Source organism: Rhinolophus hipposideros (genome assembly GCF_964194185.1).
Source record: "Rhinolophus hipposideros genome assembly, chromosome: 14".
NCBI classification, from domain to species: Eukaryota; Metazoa; Chordata; class Mammalia; order Chiroptera; family Rhinolophidae; genus Rhinolophus; species Rhinolophus hipposideros.
This window is the reverse complement of record NC_138060.1, coordinates 24,430,094-24,451,149: the sequence shown is the minus strand read 5'-3', so window position 1 is coordinate 24,451,149 and position 21,056 is coordinate 24,430,094. Positions and strand designations below refer to the sequence as shown.

The following is a 21,056-nucleotide window of genomic DNA, read 5'->3' as shown; positions in this document are numbered from 1 at the left end:
ACCCTGTAGATTGCAGGGGAAATGCATCATGGCTGCAGGGATGCCAGCTGGAAGATGGTTGAAAAATAGACAGCTGGTTTTAACGTGGCTGGGCTACTTAGTGGCTCTGTGAACTAGTGCAAGTAGTTAAATTCTCCCTACCTCAAATTCCTTATTTGTAAAATGGAGCTCGAAAGCTTTATTGTCAATTCATGGGGGCTTTGGAGAACTTAGGTTGCGGAGAGAGAGTTGACTTGTTAAACAATGCTTGTCGCAGAGCTTCTCCAGTTTCGCCATCAAGGAAGGGAGTGAATGCCGTCAGTTCTCTGCTGGAGTGGCCGGAGGGGCACCCGGGCAGGGTATTCCGTGGTCTGGAACAAAGCCCAAAGGATCTGGAAGCTTCACTTTTTTTTTTATTGGGGGACAGTGTGTTTCTCCAGGGCCCATCAGCTCCAAGTCGTCCTTCAGTCTAGTTGTGGAGGGCGCAGCTCAGCTCCAATTCCAGTCAATCTTAGTTGCAGGGGGCGCAGCCCACCATCCCATGCGTGAACTGAACCGTCAACCTTGTTGAGAGCTCGCGCTCCAACCAACTGAGCCGCCCCACTTCACTTTTATCTTAACGCATACTTTGCACTCTACCCATTATGTTTCCGTATATAATGTCTTCCAAAAAACAATAAAATTGACACTCTAGGAAGATGTTTGCTAGTTAAGATGTTGGGATCTGGAGTCAAACTGATGAGTTCTCTTCAATAAGTTACTTCATCTCGTGTGTAAAATGGAAATATTGTGCGTACGTCACAGGATGGTTGTGATTAAATAAAATGATGCTTATAAGTCTTAGCATAGTGTGTGATATGTAGTGAATACTCAAATGAAATATTAGCTATTTTTTATCCTCACTCAAAAAAATAACAAATGGGTCAGAGCAGAGTCATACAGTCATCTTAAAGTCAACTACTGTTCAGGTCAGGAATCCCTTTGAGGGTCTGATGAAAACTATGGCCTCTCTCAGAAAAAAAGTATACACACACACACACAGTTTCACTTATTTCTGAAAGTGTTTGAAGAATGAGGAGATGATCGGATGAATATGTATTAGGATGGGGATGAACCTAGCTGAAGCCATCCTTGCTACCCGTCCTTCTCTTGGTGGGGTGCCAGCCCCTGGGTCCCCCAGTATCCCTCCCCAAGACCAATGAGACAGAGGTGGAGTAAAGATCAGCTTTATTATTTGCATGAAGGCAGGGAGGTGGTGAGAATGCCAGGCCCTTCTGTGGGTGAGGGGGCACAGGGCTTGACCAGCCAGCACTGATCCTCCAAGCTGGCCTTCCAGTGAGTTCCAGGGCTCCAGGTGCCTCTGGCTTTCAGCAGAAGCAGTGGGTGGGCATGTGGGCAGATTGCTAGGCATCGGATAAGAAGGCGCCTCAGGGCTGCTCAGGAGCTGGGTTCGGGTTGGGGTTAGCAGGGGGTGGAGGACGAGGCTGGATGTCTCTGGTGCGCATATAGGACAGCAGCTGCTCCGGGATCTCTGCCAGCACGTCCTTGGCTAGTCGGGCCATGCTCAGCACCTGGTTCCCCGATCGGTCGACATAGTCTCGGAATGGGACAAACTGGGACAGGCAGAGATAATCAGGTATGAGTGGTGGCCAGGAGAGAGGGAGGTGGGGAAGGGGGGCAGTAGGGAGGCTTCCTCTATGACCCCCTAACATCTCTTTACAAATATCACACTATCTCTCTCCACCTATTTTGGATAGTTTTCTGCATTTGCTTTCTCCCCATCCACACACCTTCTAGTTACTCTCAACCCACTCCAGTTTGGCTTCACGCAGTTTACTGAAATGGGTTTTGCTAATGTCAACAGCCCCATGTTCTCCAATCAGTCCAGGCAGTAATAGTCCTCATCTTGCTTCTCTTCAGCTTTCCATTCTCACATTTGACCATAATCTTCCTGGACACTCCTGACACACCACACTCTGCTGAATTTTCTCCCACCTTTCCGGATGCTCCCTTTCCCTCCTCCCCTAGTCCTCTGGGTCTACCTGATCTATAAACTGGTCCCTTCTGTCTATCAGTTGTCTTCCTGGATGATTTTATACACTTCAGTAACTAAAAACTGTTCCCTGGTGACTCCCAAGTGTATATATCCACCCCTAGCCTCTTTTTAAAGGTCCAGATCACATACTTAGTTGCCTGTATCATATCTCCGTTCAATTGCCTTAGATACCTCGAACCCAATGTGTTCTCAACTGAATTCTAGCCCGTCCTGCCAAATCTGCTCCTCCTTCAGCTTTCCCTTTCCCAGTAAATAGGACTTTCACTCACCCAGTTGCTCAAGCTAGAAAACTGAGAGTCATCCTTGAAGCCCCACTCACTCTCCGTCACCATTTAATTAAATCATCAACTCCTATAAAATTTTTCTTAAATAATCTTTTGAACCTGCTTCTTCTATCCTCACTGCTTCCATTCCCATCCAGATTCCTATCATCTCCCCTCTACTACTTCAAAGGCTTCTAATGGCTCTCCCTGCCTTCTCTCTCACCCTGCTTCAGTCCACCTTCCATTTTCAGCAGCGATCCTCTTAAAATGGAAGTTTGACCATCTCACTGCCCTATGTAAAATCCTTCAAGAGCTTTTAAATTCCTTTGGAGTAAAACTCCAAATGTTCACCATGACTGACAAGGTCTTGGCTCCTTCTTTCTCTCACTTGCTGTGATCTTTCTACCCTGGCCTCTTGCCTTTTCCGTGATCGTGCCAATTCTGAGCCTCACGTGCTGCTCCACTGCCTGTAACGTTTATACCCTCCTTTAAGTTTCAGCTCAGATGTCATTTCCTCATGAAACCTTCCCTGACTACCCTGTTATAGGCTTTCGTAGTGGCATTTGCTGTTCTCTGGAGCACTTAATCACAATTTAGTGGGGTATTTAGCTGTGTGATTATTATTGGTTGCCTCCACTAGAGGGCAGGGACCTAGGGGATCTCCTATACTACGAATCCACAATGGCTGCAGCAACCTGCTTTTTTCTCACAAAGATTTTATTCAAGGAATGCAGGAAGGCTGAAAGAGTGAGGGGGAGAAAGGTAGGTGATTAAGAAGGCAGTAAGGTAGAGTGGCTGCCAACTTGGCCTCTCCTTCCCACCATGCCTTTCAGTTCCATGACTTCCTCGCCCTGGTGAGTCTACCTGAACGATGTCCCTCTCTGCGTAGCGTCCTCTAGAGGATACGCGCACATCATCACCATCCAACTCTTCCATTGCTGTAGAAAAGACACCCCTCAGCTTAATGGCCTCTCCCACATCAATCCATGCTGGCCCCCTCCCTCTTAACTCCACTTCGAAGTCATGAGAATGCCTAACAGGTTATATCAAAAATCCTACAATTATTAGGCATTATTACGGAGTTAGTATTGCTTCACACACATTCCATCCTCCTGGGAATCCCAGGAGGGAAGTACTCATATCAGCAGCCTCGGATATGATGAGGAAACAGGTTCAGAAAAGGTCTGTGACCTTTTGGTCAAAGTTCAACACAGGCATCCCTCTGACCTTTTTTGTGAGGCAGGCCTGGGTGCCCATATTCTCCTCTATTTTCCCCAGTTCTTGGTCCCACTCATGGACAACCCCCAGCCTACTCACCTTCAAACATGGCTGGTCCCACACCAACAATAATGATAGACATGGGCAGTGAGGAGGCCTGTGAGGGAAAGAGGGTGAATGGCTGTGGTGAGCAGTAAGGGAGGTGACTGTTGAGAGACGGTTCTCTGTGCATGTGTCACATTTCTGTACATCTTGCAAGCATAGGCACTGATTCCTTTTGTTCCAGACTATCTTTTCTCTTTTCTTTTCTTGTTTTATTGGGGAATATTGGGGGACAGTGTGTTTCTCCAGGGCCCATCAGCTACAAGTCATTGTCCTTTAGTTGTGGAGGGCGCAGCTCAGCTCCAAGTCCAGTTGCCGTTTTCAATCTTTAGTTGCAGGGGGCGCAGCCCACCATCTTGTGGGAATTGAACTGGCAACCCTGTTGTTCAGAGCTCGCGCTCTAACTGAGCCATCTGGCCGCCCCAGATTATCTTTTCAAGGATACCTGCATATCAAACAGCCTTGAAAGATATAGTATCTTCCTTTAGAACAAAGGGCAGGTTTATTGTCTGGTACAATAAAATGTTTCACACTGGAACAAAGGGCAGGCATGCTTACTGCCCATTATAAAAGATTTGGGTTCCCTAAGCTCAGGGTTTCTGTCCTATAATGCAACCGACTGGGTACAGGTGTTATCTGGCGCTCTTCGCATCATCTTGTGGGAACTGGGACTTAGAGAATCAGAGAAAATGCTAATTCTTGAGCTACTGCTATTGCTGGGAATAACAGTCCTCTGTCTCTGATCTACTAGTTTTGTATCTTCTGCCAGCATCCATGAAACTGGCAGGCTAACTTGTTAGCTTGCAAGTAGTGTGAAACCTGAACCCCTTCCCAGTTATTAACAGTGACCCCTCCCTGCCAAGCCTCCTCCTCAGACTCACACTGACAATGGCCTCCTTAGTCTGTGTCATGTCAGAGATGACCCCATCGGTGATGATGAGCAGGACATAGTACTGGGAACCATCAGAGATCTTGGCTGCAGCCCTGGGTGAGAGGCCAAGAAAAGAATCCAGCTGAAAGCCCAGAGAGGCCAAAGGGAACACCCCACCCCTAAATCTTCCATAGCCAGCGTGTAAGCAGCAGGCAAGGACTGCGACTTCTGAAGTTCATGCTCCTTCCCCAGACCTGGCTGCCTCCCCCTGCCTGCCATCGTTTCAGCAACATTTAGGGAGCACTTACTGTGGCAGGTTCTGTGTTAGGCACTGAAGGTACACCATGATAAAAAACAAATCTATCCCAACCCTCTCAAGGGAGGCAGACATTGATCCAAGAATCACTGAAATAGGTATAAAATTATACTTGTGACAAGTGCTGTGACAGAAAGGGACACTGCTATGACAGTGTATAGTAGGGGATCCTGACATAGTTCATGAGGTCAGTGAAGGCTTCTTTAAGAAAACGATGTTTGAGGATGAAGGAGAGGCTAAGTGAAGGGGAGGTCATTCCAGGCAGAGGGAACAGCATGGACAAAGGTCCAGTGATGCGACTGAAGGAAGCCCCACTTGGCTGGAGTCCAGAAAGTGAGGGAAGCAGAGTGGACCGTATGGCTGAGGTGGGCAGGAGCCAGATCACACAGGGTTTTGTCAGCCCCTGGAAAGATTTTGGCATTTATGTAAGAGCAAGACCAAAGTCTGAAGGCCTCCTTTCTTCCCTCTCTCACCTAGTTCTTCTCTCTTCCTTCTCCCCTCTGCTGACCACATCCCATTGCCTGGGCTGCTGGGTCCTCAGCCAGTCTAACAGCTGCTCCCAGAACTCCTTTTACTTCTCTGACCATCGATCTTTGAATCCAAGATTTTTCCATCTGAAAAGGACTTCAGAAGACATTGAGTCCAGTCCCCTTATTTTATATATAAGAAAAACGAGACCTTGAGAGAGTACAAAGGCCATGGTAGACCCTGGTCTCTTGACTTCCAGTCTCAAGCTCTACTTGGGTTGGAAAGGATGGAGCTATATTATCCAATAAAGTAGTTCCTAGCCACATGTGGCTATTGAGATTTTTTTTTTGAGATTTAAATTAGGTCAAATAGAATCAAACATTCAGTTCCTTGTTCACCCTAGCTACATTTCAAGTGCTCAATATCCACATATGGCTGGTGGCTACCATATTGGACATCACAGATATAGACCATTTCCCTCATTGCAGTAAGTTCTGTTTACTGTGCTAGTATTTAAGTTGGATATCAAAAAATTAAGAGGAAAGCATGGTGAGAGTGGAGAATTCAAATAGCTATGGCTCAGTTTGTCCAGGGCCTAGAGTGGAATTGGGTCATAATCATCCATAGCAGCGCCTGTTCCCTTCCTGAATTCTGGCCATAGCGTCTTCGAAGGCTTGGACTGGTACTGTTTCCTGTCACTCACTCATTTTACAAATAGTGATGGCACACCTGCTATGTGTCAGGCACCAAACTCGGTGCTGAGCATGCAGCAGAGAATAGGATATCATCCTGGGGGAGATGGTTGCTCACACCATTAAGATGTATTGAGGTTAGGGCTTTGAGGACATGACATCTAACCTAATACCTGAAAAATGAGTAAGAGTTAGCCAGGTGAAGGTGGTGGTGGTGGTGGTCATGAGGGGGTGGGGCAGGGGACGGGAAGGTAAAGGTCAAAATAGTCCAGAGAGAGGGTTTGCATGTGCAAACCAAGAGAGAGCATGTTCTAGGTGGCACACGTAGGACTACAGAAGAGGCTGGCACGGTGGGTGAGGGCCCACTGATGAAGGGAGTTGTGAGCCAAGAGCAGTGGGGGGCATGGAAGGGTTAGGGGGCATGGGAGGTACATCTTTGGCATTCTTGTAGATACCTGGCATTACGAAGGCCATTTAGATCCGGAGATAGGTGACTGGCTAGGGGATGCCAGTCTGTGCCCTACTTGGTGATTGGGTGGGAAGAAATGAGTCATCTGTGACCATTAAAACGATAGCCGCACACTTGACATACATGATATAGTTTAATCCTTACCACCATTCTGTGAGGTAGGCACATTTTTTTATTCCTATTTTTAAAACGAGAAAACTGAAGTTCAGAGACATTAAGTAGCATCCCCGAGGGATAGGGAAGCCATGTTCCACGCCCATGCTTGATCAACCTAAAGCCTGAATTCTTGCTACCTTCACTCTCTATTCCTGGCTGCTCTTTGGATACTCCTCCATTCCATATACACCATTCTGGTCCTAGTATCTTGTTCACTGTTTCCTGAGCTTGCCCCATCGTGCCTCTGTGCTTTTCACATGCGGTTCCTTCTGCCAGGCCTACTCTACTCCTTTCTCTGATAAAGTCCAACTTGCCCTCTAGACCCAGCTGTGCAGTTCCCTTCATGAGTAGGCTGCCTTGGGTTTCTTAGACGAGGTTACACACTCCCCTCTTCTCCCTCTGCCTTCTAGGATACCGTGTTTCCCCACAAATAAGACCCAGCCAGACCATCAGCTCTAATGCATCTTTTGGAGCAAAAATTAATATAAGACCCAGTCTTATTTTACTATAAGACCAGCTATAATATAATAATATAACATAACATAATAATTACCGGGTCTTATATTAATTTTTGTTCCAAAAGATGCATTAGAGCTGATGGTCCAGCTAGGTCTTATTTTCGGGGAAACACTGTACTGCCCACTGAGATGGGCTGTCTGCCCTTCCAAATGGATTCTCACTTCCCCGAGGGTACCAGCTTGTGTGCCCAGGGGACCCCCAGGTCACAGAATACCTGGAGCATCCATTCTACTCTCTCTTGTGGATAAAGCTAGATGACTCTAAGTACACTTAAAACACCCCTTCCCCCCAAATTAAAGAAAGCATGGATACAGTGTGAGAAGAATGTAAAATTTGCATGAATTGTTAAGATAAATATGGGGACTTCAAAGACATTTTCAGTCTGGCTGCATTCAGCTGTGCCCCCAGATTTCCCTTGGGGAAGCAGTCGCTTGCCTTTGCTGACAGGCGACTTGGGAAGCTCTGGCCTACGGAAAGTAATGATTTATTTATATTTCTGTCTCTTGCACCAAGGCGGGAGCTCCCAAGGGCAGAGACCAGATCTGATTCATCTGTGAGTCTCCAGCGCCCCAGCAGAGACCTGAGCACAAAGCAGATGCCCTTGGAATAGTAATAACGGTAATAGGAGTAACAGGAATAGCTAATACCCATAGCACTTAGGATATGGCAGGCACTGTTTTAAGCTCTTGACACATATTAATTTAGTTAATCCTCACAACAACCCTATGATGTGGATATTATTGTCCCCATTTTACAACTGAGTAAACAGGCACAGGAAGGGTAAGAGTCTTGCCCAAAGTCACGAAGTGCGTGAGTGGTAAGCAGGGGTCTTCACTTAGCTAGTCTGGCTCCACATCCCACAATCGCCTTACAGCGCCCTTTCACTGAATGTTTATTAAATGAATGAATGAGTGAATGAGTGAACTTGCCCAAGATCATATTTAAGAAGTCTGTTTAATAACAACAAAAGAATATGCTCAGGCTCCAATATTAAGTGAAAAAATCAGTTGTGAAATATTACATGTAATTTGACTGCAATTAGGGACGCATAAGGAAGACTGTCAAGAACTATATGTCCATCCGCCATCCCACGGGCACCATCCTGGGTGATTTCTTATTTCATTTCTCTATCCTTGAAATGTTCTACAACTAAAGAAACTATTATCCTTACTATGAATTAGAAAATAAACAAATCTTTGTTATGGAAAAAGGAAGTCTGTGAACAGACATATAAATCCCCCTGAAATCCTTCATTTTCATGCTCTTTTTTTGTTTCATCTTTTTACTTTCAAGCTTTCTGAGGTACTTAGTTTTAGTTGGGTCTTTTCTATGTAGCATGTAGTACAGTTTATTTTTGTTATTCAATCAGATAATTTTTTTCTTTTAGTAGGTGAGCTTATCCAATTTATGTTTGGTTTTAGTTGTCATTTTATTTTATTTGCATTTAAAAAAATAAATTTGATATGTGATCTGGGTTTTCTTTACTTTGTATATTTTTATTCTGAAAATTTGGAGTTAATCTTCTATATTTAGAAGTCGCTCTTCTACCATTTATTGAGCACTTACTATGGGCCAGACACTGTTCTAATCATTCTTACATTGTTACCTAATTTTAACCTCTCAGTAACTCTACAAAGGTGCTATTGTTATCTATTACACCTATTTACAGGGATGAAATGGAGGCGTAGAGAGGCTAATTTGCTTACGGTCATATGGTTAGTGAGTGGTGGAGCCAGAACCACTCCTAGATCTGATGCCAAAGCTTGTGATTTAACTGTTGTACTATAGGCCCTTCTCTCTTTTTCCCCAACTTGAGGCTCAGGTTGTCCCCAGGGAATGGGGCTAAGGTAGTTTGTTGATTTCCTCTCTAACCCAGAATAAGACATTATGTAACCTCTCGATATCACAGCCAACACAATCTTTTACTCTCTCCCCAAAGCCCAAGTTCACCCAAGAGTGGTCCTGACTATCCTTGGGATGTCAGTCCTGTCTGGGTTCCCTCATTCCCCCCAACCTCCACCCAGTTCTCTTACCTGGCCACCTGGTTGATGACAGGAGCAAAGTAGGTGGGCCCATAGAGCTGCACTGTGCGCAAGCTCTGGAAGTAGCTCTCCAGGACACCTTCGATGCCAGCACAGTTGGGGTCCTCATCATTATTGTTCTGTCAGGGAAGATGCCCCGCTGGGCCGAGCCCATGCAGGGTGCACCCAGGAGTGCTCTGATCCCAGCTCGCTCCTTCCTTTTCCATCATGCTCCCCTCCAAACTCCAGCCCTGCTCCCCTCCCTGCACTTCTACCCTATCATAGCTTACTGCTCCGTGCAGGTCCATGACCCTTAGAAGAAATGTAAACAGAAAAACTTTGTCAACTTGGGCGGGCCAGATGCCAGGTTATGGAGTGTAGGCTCTGGCCCATACCATACCAGGGGGAACTGATGGGAGATCCGTCCCTCTGGGGGAAGCTTGGCCCCAAAGCCGTAGGCTGGGAAGAGCTTGTCACTGTCATAGTCCTGGATGATTTCTCCCACTGCCTTGAGAGCCATGGCATAGGCGCTGAGCTGGTAGGGACTCATGTAGTGCAGGGAGGTGGGCTGCAGGGGATTCCCTGTAGGGACACAGGAGCCCCAGCCGCATGGTCACCTTGCTCATCCATCGATGCAGCTGCCTATCCTAGTGTGCACCCACCCACCTGTTCATTCATTCACACTTCACTCAAATCCTTCCTCATTATTTTACCCAATCATCCATATGTTCATTTATCCATCTGTCCACCCACCAGTCCTTATATTTAGCCATCTATTTAGCTGCCTATCCGAATATCCATTCACCCCTCCACTGGCATAAATCCATCTTTCAATCTAGCTATCCACTTCTATCCATTTGCTTTTCCGTTCTCTTATCTATCCATTCATCCATTCACCCACCCACCCATCCACTCGTCCGCCTGCCATTTCTCTTCCTTTCCCATCTATCCATGTAGCATATTCTTTTGTCCACCCACCCATTCACCGCTATCCATTCCATTCATTCACTTGTCTGTCTGTCCTCACATGGATCTATCCCCCTGTCCACTCATGCATTCCCCATCTACTTACCTGCTGTTTCCCCAATGTAAACATCTGTCCACCCACATACCCATTCTTGCCTCCTACTGTACCCACTCACCAACCACCCACCCTCTGTTTATCTCCCTACCCACCCAGTCAGCACTCACAAGCCATTCATCTGTCCATCTCTCCACTCCTACGCTCTCCCATCCATTCATTTACTCATTCCCTTCTTGAGTCTACCCTTTCAACTTTCTTTTACCCACCTATTCCCCTGTACCCTCTGCCTACCCTTACACCCAATAATCTCCCCCCAACACTCCTGCCCCAGGACCAGCCTGGCTGGGCTTTGCGTCAAGCCTGGGCTTCCTGGGTAAATAAACTCTTATCCCTAGCTCGGAATCCAGGCCATCCCTAAGGTCCTCTTTAGGCTTCCTCCACCCCCATTTCCCCATCCATGCCTCACCATTGGAAGCTGTGAAGTCAATGGCTACTGTGAAGTTCAGCTGTGTCCTGTCAGAAAAGTAGATGGATTGAGAAGTGAGGGGTAAATGCTTATACCAGGATTTCTCAAACCCTAGTGTGCATAGGATTCACCTGGGGACCGTGTTGAAATGTAAATTCTGATCTGGATTTACAGATCTGGGTGGAACCTGAGAGTCTGGGTGGAACCTGAGAGTCTTGATTTCTGATAACCTCCCAAGTGGTGCTGCTGGTCCACGGAGCACACTTTGGGTAGCAGAATTAAATGCCCACATGACATGTGTATGTCATTTAACGTAATCCTTGCTGTAGCCCTGGAATATTCACTAACATCTCCAATTTACACAGGAGAAAAGTGAGGATCGGAAAAGCAAAGCACCTTTCCCAGGTTTGCCTGCCTCCACTGAATCGAGCAGAATGTCCTATCGTCAGCTTGGCTTATCTCTTTCTTGGCCGGCCGTAACTTTTTTCTGGGTCACAAATTACTGGGGCCATCTTTGAAGACCACTAATCTGGCATCTTCTCAGGGGGGACGGTAAACTAGGGATGAAGCCCCAGGAAGAGAACTAAGATGGCAACACTATGCATTTCACAGAGCACTTTATAGTTTGCCAAGTGTTCTAATGTTTATCTCCATGATCTCATTGGACCCTGATCATTCATAAATAAGAAAAGTAAGGCTCAGCCCTGGGAGGAACTCATTGTTTTAGCTCAGAGCTTGGTCTGTGACTCACCCCCCCTTGATGTAATCGACAAAAGTGAATTCAGAGTCCACAGAGAAGGAGAGCAGCGTCACCTGTGGGACAGAAAAGGCAGCCCTGCTACTTTGGAAAGGGCAGTGGTGGTGGCAGGAGGAGAGGCACATGATGCCACCCTCTGCCCCACCCTGTCTGATCCTGAAAAAGGCATAAAAGAGGAAGCTGTCAGAAATATTTGAATTTCCAAAAGTATATTAAATTGGGAACTACAACATAAGTTTTTGAAAAAATTATGCAAAAGAGTAAAGATCAAAAAATTTCCACAGGTAACGGAAAAAAAAAGGAAAAACTTAAATGGTGCCACCTTGTGCCCAACATTACTAATCCAAGTAATCTGTGCCCACAGCCTTCCTGTACTGCTAACATTTGTCATGCTATGTCAGTGGGATAGAAACAGAAGGATCCAGGGAGTGCTAGAACTCCAGGGAGCACTCACAGTTCCTGAGTTCACATATTTCTTCTTCTTACATTTCTTCCGAGGGTTAAGTACCTGAGCAGGAAGATAACAGTGATGGTGGGAAACAGGAAGGGGACTGAGACTGGGCACAGTGGGGTGGAGGGCGGACCTAGGCCACCTGGGCAGGGGTGGCGCTCTCACCTCATACACTGTGAACTGGTTCTGGGCCTTGCTCAGCTCCCGGTAGCTGGTGGTGAACTCACCAATGAAGTCATGGCTGCAATGAGACCAGGGGTGGGTGAGCAGCAGCTGCTGCTGGCTTGGAGGCAGCCCGAAAAGCAGCCTTTTATTCTCACTATCCCCTGCCTCTACTCGGGCTGCAGGGGCATTGGGACTGCCTGGAAGAGGGGCCAAGCTAAGGAGATGAGAAGGGAAGAGACAGTGTACCAGAGAGACAACAGAGGGGATCAGTTGTACCCAATATAGTTGGCATCTATCAGCACCCTTCCTGGCTCCGAAAGCCAGGAACTTTGGGACTCCTAGTGAAAGTGCTACATATTAGGGACTCTTTGGATGAGGTGCAGGAGAAGGCAGTACCCTGTGAGGCAGCTCTACCTTCCATCCCGGTCCCAGTCGTACACACCAATCTTCACTGTTCTGCAATGCAGAAGATAAACAGGCTGGGTGTATTATGATAAATCCTAGAGACACCCCACACACAATCATCCTCCTATCCCCCCATCCGTCCTTCCATCGATTTTCCTGCCATTTGTCCATCCATCTTACCTATTCATTCATCAGTCCACACACACCCAACCATCTACTGACACTACCACTAATCTACTACTACTGCTGTTTGTCCCACTATTGCTGTTCTTTACCGCTTACTGAGCCTTACTATATATGTTTCAAGCATGGTTCTCAGCACGTTTATAAATTGTCTCATTTAATTTAACCACCACCTTGTAAAGTAAGGACTATTATTTTTGGATAAGGAAATTGAGGTAGAAAAAAAAAACAGCAATTGGACTAAGGACCATAAGTAGTATGTGACTGAGCTGTGCTTTATACTCAGACACCCGGGTTCTAAAGACCTTGGTCTTAACTACTATGCCTAAGTCATCCCCATATGTCCTCCTGTTTATGTGGCAGTCCATTCAATCATCTATCTATCTACCTAGTCACCCATTTACCCATACATTTGCCAGTCCGATTACCGATTAATCCCTATCTTTGTCCACCGTCTAACTATATATCCAGCCACTCCCTGATCACCGATGCCCGCAAGCATCCATCTGTCCATTCATCTATCCGACCAAACACCTAACTGTCTGATCTTTCATTCATCTACATAGCCACCCATTTGTGTCCACCTATCTTCATGCTAAACCCATTTATTAGTTCATATGGTCAGCCTATCCATCTACTTTACACTCATCCGTCAACTAATCCATCTACTGTCCATTTATCTGTCCATCTGCCAACCTGTTGTCACTCCACCTATTTATCCACCTGCTTTTCCAATCATCCCTCTACCTCTCCAGCCATCCACCAATCTCTCATACACCCATCGATTCATTCATCCATTTACTCATCCATCCATCATGTGTCCATCCACTAATCTATCCATCAGTCCCCATTTCTATTCATTTATCTATCCACTCTATCTACCTACCAATCCATCCGTTCACCAATTTAGCCATCCATCTGACCATCCATCCATGTGTCTGCTCATTCATTTGTCCATCCATCCATCCATCCATCCATCCACCCATCCACCCACCTATCCATCCATGTGGCTATCTATCTGCTTCCCCATCCACTTATCTCCATGTTTGAAACTGTCTCACTGAGCAGGATCCTCCTACACTATTATGACACTTCTGCCATCATTCTGGGGCCCAGGAACCCCCCTCTCATGCCCTTGTCCCCTTCCTCCCTAACTTATGGTGAAGCAGACCTGTCATAATCTCCGTTGCACAGTGTCCGCACAGGGATGCTGAAGGGCTGCCACACGGGGTTCAGTGTATTTTTCACAACCTCTGTCTTGTGGCAGATGGTGAACCTGGAGAGGAGCAAGAGGATTGGAACCCACTTTTGGGGTAGGACTGAGCCCAGAGGCAGGGCCTGACACACTCTGGGACATTCCTGGGGGTCTCCTACTTGTTAAGCACATATTGTGTTCTGCCTTGAGTGAATTCTGGACGCAGTCCTGGTGGAGCCTAAGATGCCCCACACCCAGCGTAAGAGCCCTAGTGGGCCCGTGGTCACAGTGGGGTGGGCGGGGTACTACGGGCGAGGACAGTGACTCACGTGCCATCCTCATTGCTCCTATAGAACACAAGGAAGGGGTCTGATTTCCCAAAGAAGTCCTTCTTGTCCAGCTTGTTCGCACACAGCTGCATGGTAGCAATGTCCTAGGGATGAAGTTGGGCTGTTGACACTCCAATTTCTCATAGCCTCAGACGGGAGAATGTAGAGAGTTTAGGGAGAGAAGGGAGCCTCCTGGGTCTAGCATGTGGCCCTTACTAACCCGACAATTGCTAAGCTCCTCTGCGGTCAGCAATATGGTCCCACACTTCTTGCCTGGTACACCCCTGGAAGCAGAAAAAGCCTCTTTGTGAGGGGGGAGAGTAGGCAACAAGAATTGGGGTGGCCAATCAGGGGTTGGGTGGACCAAGGGATTCAATTGCCATTTACTGACAGTCCCCTGAGTGTGTCCCCTTCTGTCCTGGTGGCTGCTGGTGGGGAAGGGTCTAACTCTGACTGGAGAGGGTTCTATATTCTAGAAGGATGGGGTTAATGTAGCCTAGGGGGATATCTCATAATGGTAGCATGGGGAAGACACAGGATTTAGCGTCCTGGGCAAGTTATTTCCCGTTTCTTTGGGCTCGAGCTTTCTAGTCTATGAAATGGGAATCATGCCCACGTCTCAGGGCTGTTAAGAGATCTGAATGTAAGCATGCAAGGAAAAGCGTTATAGATTTGAAGGTGGTTATATTTCGCAAAGCAGATCCTGGTATCTACTATATACCAGGGAGTGTGCTAGGTATGAATCGGCCAGTTGGCACTCTCCAGCTCCGGCACACCCTGCCGTAGGGGAGCTTTCAGGGGGAGGTGGGATGTCAAAGCCAATAGGCAAATGGAGTGTAATGTAGCCGTCCTGAATGAGGGAGAGGAATTTCTATCCAGAACCGGGGCAAAGGACTGGTTTGTTAGATCAATGAGGCTGTACTTTCTGAAGAGTGTGAAGAGGAAAATAAAAAAGACAAGGGAAGCCTTAATATCTCCTGATCCATGTGCCTGAAGGGTGCATACCAGGACACCCACCCCCAACTCGCCTTGGGTCTCCAAGCCGTCAGGGACCTTGTTGATATGGGCCTGTGAACCCTGATTCCCCAAAGGGATCCAAAGTGTGGCAGAGAGAAAGCTAGGTCAGGAGTGTCCTGGATTCGAGTCCTGACTCCCAACTTGCTACGTGATTTTCCCCATCTTTAAAATGAGAATGTTGAACCATTTCTTTGGCTCCTTTGATCCCTGACTGACTCTCTGTGCTTTAAAAAAGACAAGTGTGACGAGCACAGGGACTCTTTACCTGCACATCTAGGACAAAGGCACGGATCCTACTGCCTTCTCACTGTTTTTCGCCTCCTTGATGTTCTCCCTCCTTTCCTCACCCAGTGTGAATTCCAGTCCATGATTATAATAATTACCACCTGCATCCTACCCCTTTTCCCTAGCCCTTCCCTCACTTTGATATACTTATTTGGCAGAACCACAGCCCTGGTTAAATGCAATTCTCTGCCTAACCCATACTGCACCTATACAACTGAATATGGCCAGAGAAAAATGCTGCATTTCTAGAATTTCTAAACAATCAGGCTAACTGGTCTCTTTTTAAATGCATGACCGCAAAGAAGATCCTTAATCATACCATACATCCCAAGTCCCTTCACTCTTCAGTTCTGCTAGACAGCAGTTTCCCTCTTCCTCCTCCTCTCTCCTCAAACCCCAAAAGCCTCCTCCCCCATCCTCACTCTCAGCCAATGACCTTGTTTCCTGCTTCACTGACAAAACTGAAGCAACCAGAAGGGAATGTCCACAGACACACCACCACACCTCCCTGCCTCCAGTACCTTCACCCACACAACTGTGTCTTCCTACTGTTGCTATAAATGACTATCCATGTGCCTGTTTGTCCCTCCACTCTGTGCTACATTCCACACCCTTTTGCCTACACAGGACATAACTCCAGCAATCCCCCCCACCCCCCTTTAGCATTGTCAATTTTTCAGTCTCTACTGGGTCATTCTCATTAACAGACAAATGTGGTATAGTTTTCCTCGTTAAAAAATTATAAAACTTTTCTTGACCTCACTTTCCTCTACAGCCACCCTTCCTTTTCTCTTCTCTTCTTTGCAGGAAAACCTCTTGAAGTATTCTTCGACTCCCATTCCTGTCTTCATTCTTTTCTAAACCTCTCCACCTGTCACCCCCACCTCTCCTTCAAAACTCTGCTTGTCAAGAGTCACCAGTGACCGCCATCTTGTTAAATCTAACGGCCAATTCCCAATCCTCACCTTACGCGACCTGCGGCAGCATTTGACATGGTTGGTCACTCTTTCCTCCTTGGTACACATCCTTCACTTTTCTTCCAGGAAGGACAACACCACCTTTTCTTGGTTCGCCTCCTACTTCATTAATGCTCCTTTTCAGTCTCCTTTTCTAGTTCCAATTCCTGGAATCTCAGTCTTTGGTCTTCTCGCTCCCTCCTCACCGCCTTGGTGAGCTCATCTAGTCTCATGGCCTTAAAGAGCATCTAAGACTCATCATGTATCTTACTGCATATTTGACATGTCCACTCGGATGTCTAATAAAAATTATGAAATTCAACAAGTCAGACTGAACTCCTGATTGAATGCCCCTCCCCCCAAATTACTCCTCCCTCACTTAGAACAATTTTTTTTTTTTTTACCATCTCAGTTGTAGCAACTCCATCCTTCCTGTTGTTCAGGCCAAAGGCCTTGACGTCATGCTTGACTCCTCTTTTCCTGTCACATCCATATTCAATCTGTCAGGAAACTGTTGGCTCCACCTTCAAGATCTATCCCGAATCTGAGCACTTCTCCCCTCCTTCCCTGAGAGCACCCTGCACTACGGTAATAGCCTTCCCAGTGGCTCTCTGGTGCTACCTTTGTCCGCCCAAGGGTTATTCTAACCCCAGCGTCAGCATCATCCTTGGAAAGCATATTCATCAGCTCACGTTACTTCTCTGCTCAGAACCCTGCATGACTCGCGTCTCAGAATACAAGCTAAAGTCCTGACAGTGGCTCAACGGCCCTAACTTGAACTCTCCAACCTCACCTCCTCCTGTCTGGCCCCTTGCTCACTTGGCTCCAGCCACACTGGCCTCTTGCCGATCTTTGAATGTACATATTAGGCTTCTGCACTGACAGTTTCCTCTGCGTGGAACATTCCTCCTCTAGATCTACTGTATGGCTCACTCCCTTACGTCCTTCAGGTCATTGCTCCGAAGCTACCTTTCCAAGAGGCCTACTGAACCGCTTCGTTGAATATTGCAACTCCTACCCACCAAGCATTTCCAATCCCCCTAATTCTGCTCTACTTTGCCTTTTTCTCCCATAGCACTTAACGTAATTTACTTATAATTTACTTATTTATTAAGTCTATTTTGTAGCCGCCCCCCCCCCCATTCTATAGCATACGCTTCCTGAGGGCAGGAACCTTTGTTTTGTTCACCATTACAACCTAAGCCCCTTGAAGAATGGCTGACATAGAGTATATACCAAGTAATATTTGTGGAATGGATAAATCCTGGGTGCCTAGCACAAGGTATGGCACACAAAACATGCTAATAAAGATTTAGTGAGTAATGGAAATTCTAGAGGACTTGATTTAGTGAGAGGAAGCCTCCTGGAAGAGAAGGGCTTGGAAGTGGACCTTAAATGTTGAATCAGACTTAGAAAAAGAGTGAGGTGAGAGAGAGAAGATGTCAGGTCTGAGACCGACTTGAGCAAAACCCTGGAGATTGTAGTTTCCCGCAAGAATGATAGGAGCCATGGAAGGCTCCTGGCCTGGGGGAATCCCAGCCTCCACTACTACGGGGTCTTTGGGAGGAGAATTTGGAGGCACCCACCCTTCCCCCCTCACCCCTTCCGGTTCAGCTCACGTGAGGGTTCGTTCTACGCGGCTGCCCTGGCCGCCGATCACCTCTCCCAGGGCCAGGAACGCTTGTCCCAGGAAATCCTGCACCGGGACACGGAATCAGCGAGGCGAGGAGGGGCTGTGGGCGCGGAGTCCCAGCCCAGCCCTGGTGACAAGCCCAGCCCACACACAACGACCAGGGTATTCCCAGGCAGCGGGAAGTCACCGGAGGAGGGGGGAGTGGAGGTCCCTAGGCAAGCTCCTCTTCTTGGTCCTGCCAGTTACTTTAAGCTGTTCTCCAGGATGCCATCCCAACCCTCACCTCCACCCTCTTCACCCCTCCCAGCCCGGTTCTGCCTCACCTTCTGCGGGTCCCAGTAGCGGCCGGCCGAGAAGAAAGAGTAGCAGAGTGAGAGGCATGGTGAGAAGCCGGGGGCAGGAGCAGGAGAGGAGGGCCGGGAGGGTGGGTGGGGGCCAAAGAAGGTGGAGTGGGGGTTGGGGATGTAGGAGGGTTCCAAGGAGGGTTGTTTAACACACTGAGCGCCACCTGTGTGCCCAGCCCGCAAGGGGACGCTCGCTCACCGGTTTGGAGATGTTGGTTTTGGAGTCGACGTTATACCTGAAAAGAGTGGAACCAACGTGGGGCGGGGCTGGTGGGAGAGAGCCTGGAAAAGGGGTCGGGTTTCCAGTCCTGGTTAAAATTGGGGTTAAAATTGGGGGTTGGGCCTGAATTCAACCTGGATCTTTTGCGGGACAGGAGTCAGGGTCTGGGAGGATCAGTCCTGGGGCGAGGCCAAGTAGAGGGCCTGCTGGGGGCGGAGTCATATGGTGGGCGTGACCTAGACGGAGGCGGAGCTAAATTTAGGAGCAGAGTTGTGGGCAAAACTAGGCCTGCGGAGTGAACTGGATTGGCTGTGACCTAAGGGCAGGGCCAATCTAGACTTGATGGCGGAGTTAAGGCTAGAGTGAAGCTCTTCAGAGTGGGACCGAACTGGGTCTGGGGGAGGAGCCAGACCAGGAGGCCAGGCGGGGCGGGGCCAGCCAGAATTCTGGACGCGGCTCACACATCGAAGCGCAGATTTTGCTTTTCTTCAAAGAAATAGTCAAGGACGAATTTGCGCACGAAGTCAGGGTTCAGCGTGTTGTCGATCACCTCGGTCCGTCCGAACTGGATTGGGGTAATGGGGGACGTGCCGAGAGTCAGCGCGGGGCCTGCAAGGGGGCAGGTGATTCCCGGGGGCAGCTCTGGGCTGGAGGACTCAGACTCACCTCCCGCCACTCCTGGCTGGCCCGGCTCTGCGTGTAAAGCACCACCACTGCAGGCAGGAGCGGGGGCGGGGAGGGAAGGAGGTCAGGTCGGTCCGCACCCCCTCCCGGCTCCTCAGTCGCTCCAGCACACGAAGTTCCCCCTCACCCCGCCCTGATGCCACCTACTGGGGTCGGACTTGGAGAAGGTGTCGAGGTCCAGCAGGTTCCTAGAGAAAGCGAAAGACAGACGGACAGAGGGTAGGTCCTCCTGAAGCCCACCGCCTCGACCGCCCGGAGTTGGGGACTCGGGAGAGGCACGGGACTCAAACGGCACCTTCCTCTCCCATTACTACATCCAGCTGGGGTCCGCGTTGGTAACACGCTGGACAGCACCGGAAATCTTAGCCCTTCGACCGTGTCCCTGCGGACTGGTCGCCTATGCGTCCACACTGTCTCCAGGGGCCCAGGAAAGAGGGTTAGCCCCACAACTTTGTCCTCCGGGGGCCCAGATCCTACTGGATCCCAGCGACCCATCCCTTGAACCCTCAGGCTGAGTAAGCCATCCTTTGCAGGTTGGGTTGTTCAAGGAAACCCCCTCTCCGAACCCACCAGGGACTCCCCGCAGTCTTTATCCGCGATTTTCCGGCCCCGGATGCCTCTCCCCCCGAGGTGGAGCCCTGGAGCCGGCTGGGGCTAGGGCAGTGCCCAAACCCTCCTCCGCTGGCCTGCTCACCTGCAGGATACGGTAATTTCAATCTTTGTGGCCGGGACGCTGCGCTCAGAGGTTCCACTGAGCGACATGGCTGGTCGGATGGCCGGAGCCGCAGGTTAGGGGCGGCAGCGGCAGCGGGGTCGGCCCACGTGCCGCCGCCGCAGGCGCCTGCACTCCCTCCAGCCCTGCGTGCTCTCCAGCCGCTCACGCCTTGACTGTGGCCGCCGGCGGCAGCGACTCCAGATGGCAACACAGCCCCGCCCAGCCGTGCGGGTGGCCCCCGCCCCTTTGGAGCAGCCTCCGGCCGGCCGGGAACCTTATCCAGACCCCAACTCCAACCCACACCTTAAGAGTCCTTCCAGCGCATTTCTCTGGGGCAAAACCCAAGCCTCTGAGAGCTGTCCGCGGTGCTGAAGGGTTTGGGGCGCCTGGTGGGCGATGGGGACTTTCCTTCTTCCTGAACCTTCCCTCAACAATCTGCACTCCCACCCTAGGTCCCCGAATAGGAAGTTACACATTTGTTCTCATTAGCTGTGTGACCTTGGGTAAGTTACTCAATATCTCTGTGGCTCAGTGTCCTCCTTGGTAGAAAGGCCATAATAGCACCTAGTTGGGATGTAAAATTTTATCGAGGCAATCCATAGAAAGGACTGAGCACAGGGGATTGTACACAGTAAGTTCCCAAAAATGTTCCTTGGTATTATTTCCTTCCTCTAGGAATTTGCACCAATGATCCCTTTTGTGTTTATAATCAGAGCTCAGTGAATGGTGGCTGTTAACGGCACCATGCAAAGCCCTTTGCCCAGGTCTTTGAACCCTCATGACTTCAGGGTGCAGACACTCTGAGGAGGCAACCTACTCTAGGTCACGCTGTCTGTAGACGTGTGGTGGTCACCCAGACACATCCTCCCCACACCAATTATTGTCTCCACAGCCCCCGAAGCCAGTGCCTCCACCACAGGCAGTGGCTGCAGGTCACTTGTACCAGGACTGTACGGCGTGCAGAACTTATTAAAAATGAAGACCCCATCCCCATTGCCAGCTGTATCTCAGCAACCCCACGTCTAAATTTCAGGCAGTCCTGGGAATCTGCGTGGAGAAACAGGTGACTGGGGCCCACTGCTCCCACAACAGCCTGT

General features: G+C 48.8%; 1 protein-coding gene across 3 annotated transcripts; it reads right to left on the bottom strand.

The window, feature by feature from the left end:
• Positions 1–1,190: 1,190 nt before the first annotated feature.
• CPNE9 (copine family member 9) lies at positions 1,191–20,136 on the bottom strand. 3 transcript variants are annotated; one of them, XM_081071931.1, is made up of 20 exons: positions 19,939–20,136; positions 19,392–19,432; positions 19,227–19,273; positions 19,022–19,125; positions 18,540–18,576; positions 17,983–18,059; positions 14,326–14,389; positions 14,106–14,209; positions 13,753–13,857; positions 12,408–12,449; positions 11,994–12,069; positions 11,832–11,885; positions 11,372–11,433; positions 10,621–10,667; positions 9,531–9,712; positions 9,143–9,270; positions 4,500–4,602; positions 3,616–3,673; positions 3,163–3,236; positions 1,191–1,592 (listed from the first exon to the last, which is right to left on the bottom strand). In XM_081071931.1, exons 1-20 carry the CDS (start codon positions 20,004–20,006, stop codon positions 1,407–1,409), a joined length of 1,659 nt encoding a protein of 552 aa, XP_080928057.1. In that variant the 5' UTR covers positions 20,007–20,136; the 3' UTR covers positions 1,191–1,406. The 3 variants fall into 3 exon arrangements, with proteins under 3 accessions (XP_080928057.1, XP_080928058.1, XP_080928059.1); XM_081071932.1 differs by lacking the exons at positions 14,326–14,389; positions 18,540–18,576; positions 19,022–19,125; ... (1 more) ...; positions 19,392–19,432; positions 19,939–20,136 and adding an exon at positions 18,320–18,511; XM_081071933.1 differs by lacking the exons at positions 18,540–18,576; positions 19,022–19,125; positions 19,227–19,273; positions 19,392–19,432; positions 19,939–20,136 and having other exon boundaries at positions 17,964–18,057.
• Positions 20,137–21,056: the final 920 nt, after the last annotated feature.

Coding starts and splice junctions, on each gene's coding strand:
- CPNE9 (XM_081071931.1), bottom strand. CDS start 20,006: ATGTCGCTCAGTGGAACCTCTGAGCGCAGCGTCCCGGCCACAAAGATT. Junction 13,858..14,105: donor AGGAGCAATGAGGATGGCAC/GTGAGTCACTGT, acceptor GCTCCTCTCCAG/GTTCACCATCTGCCACAAGA. Junction 10,668..11,371: donor GTCGATTACATCAAGGGGGG/GTGAGTCACAGA, acceptor CTTTTCTGACAG/GACACAGCTGAACTTCACAG.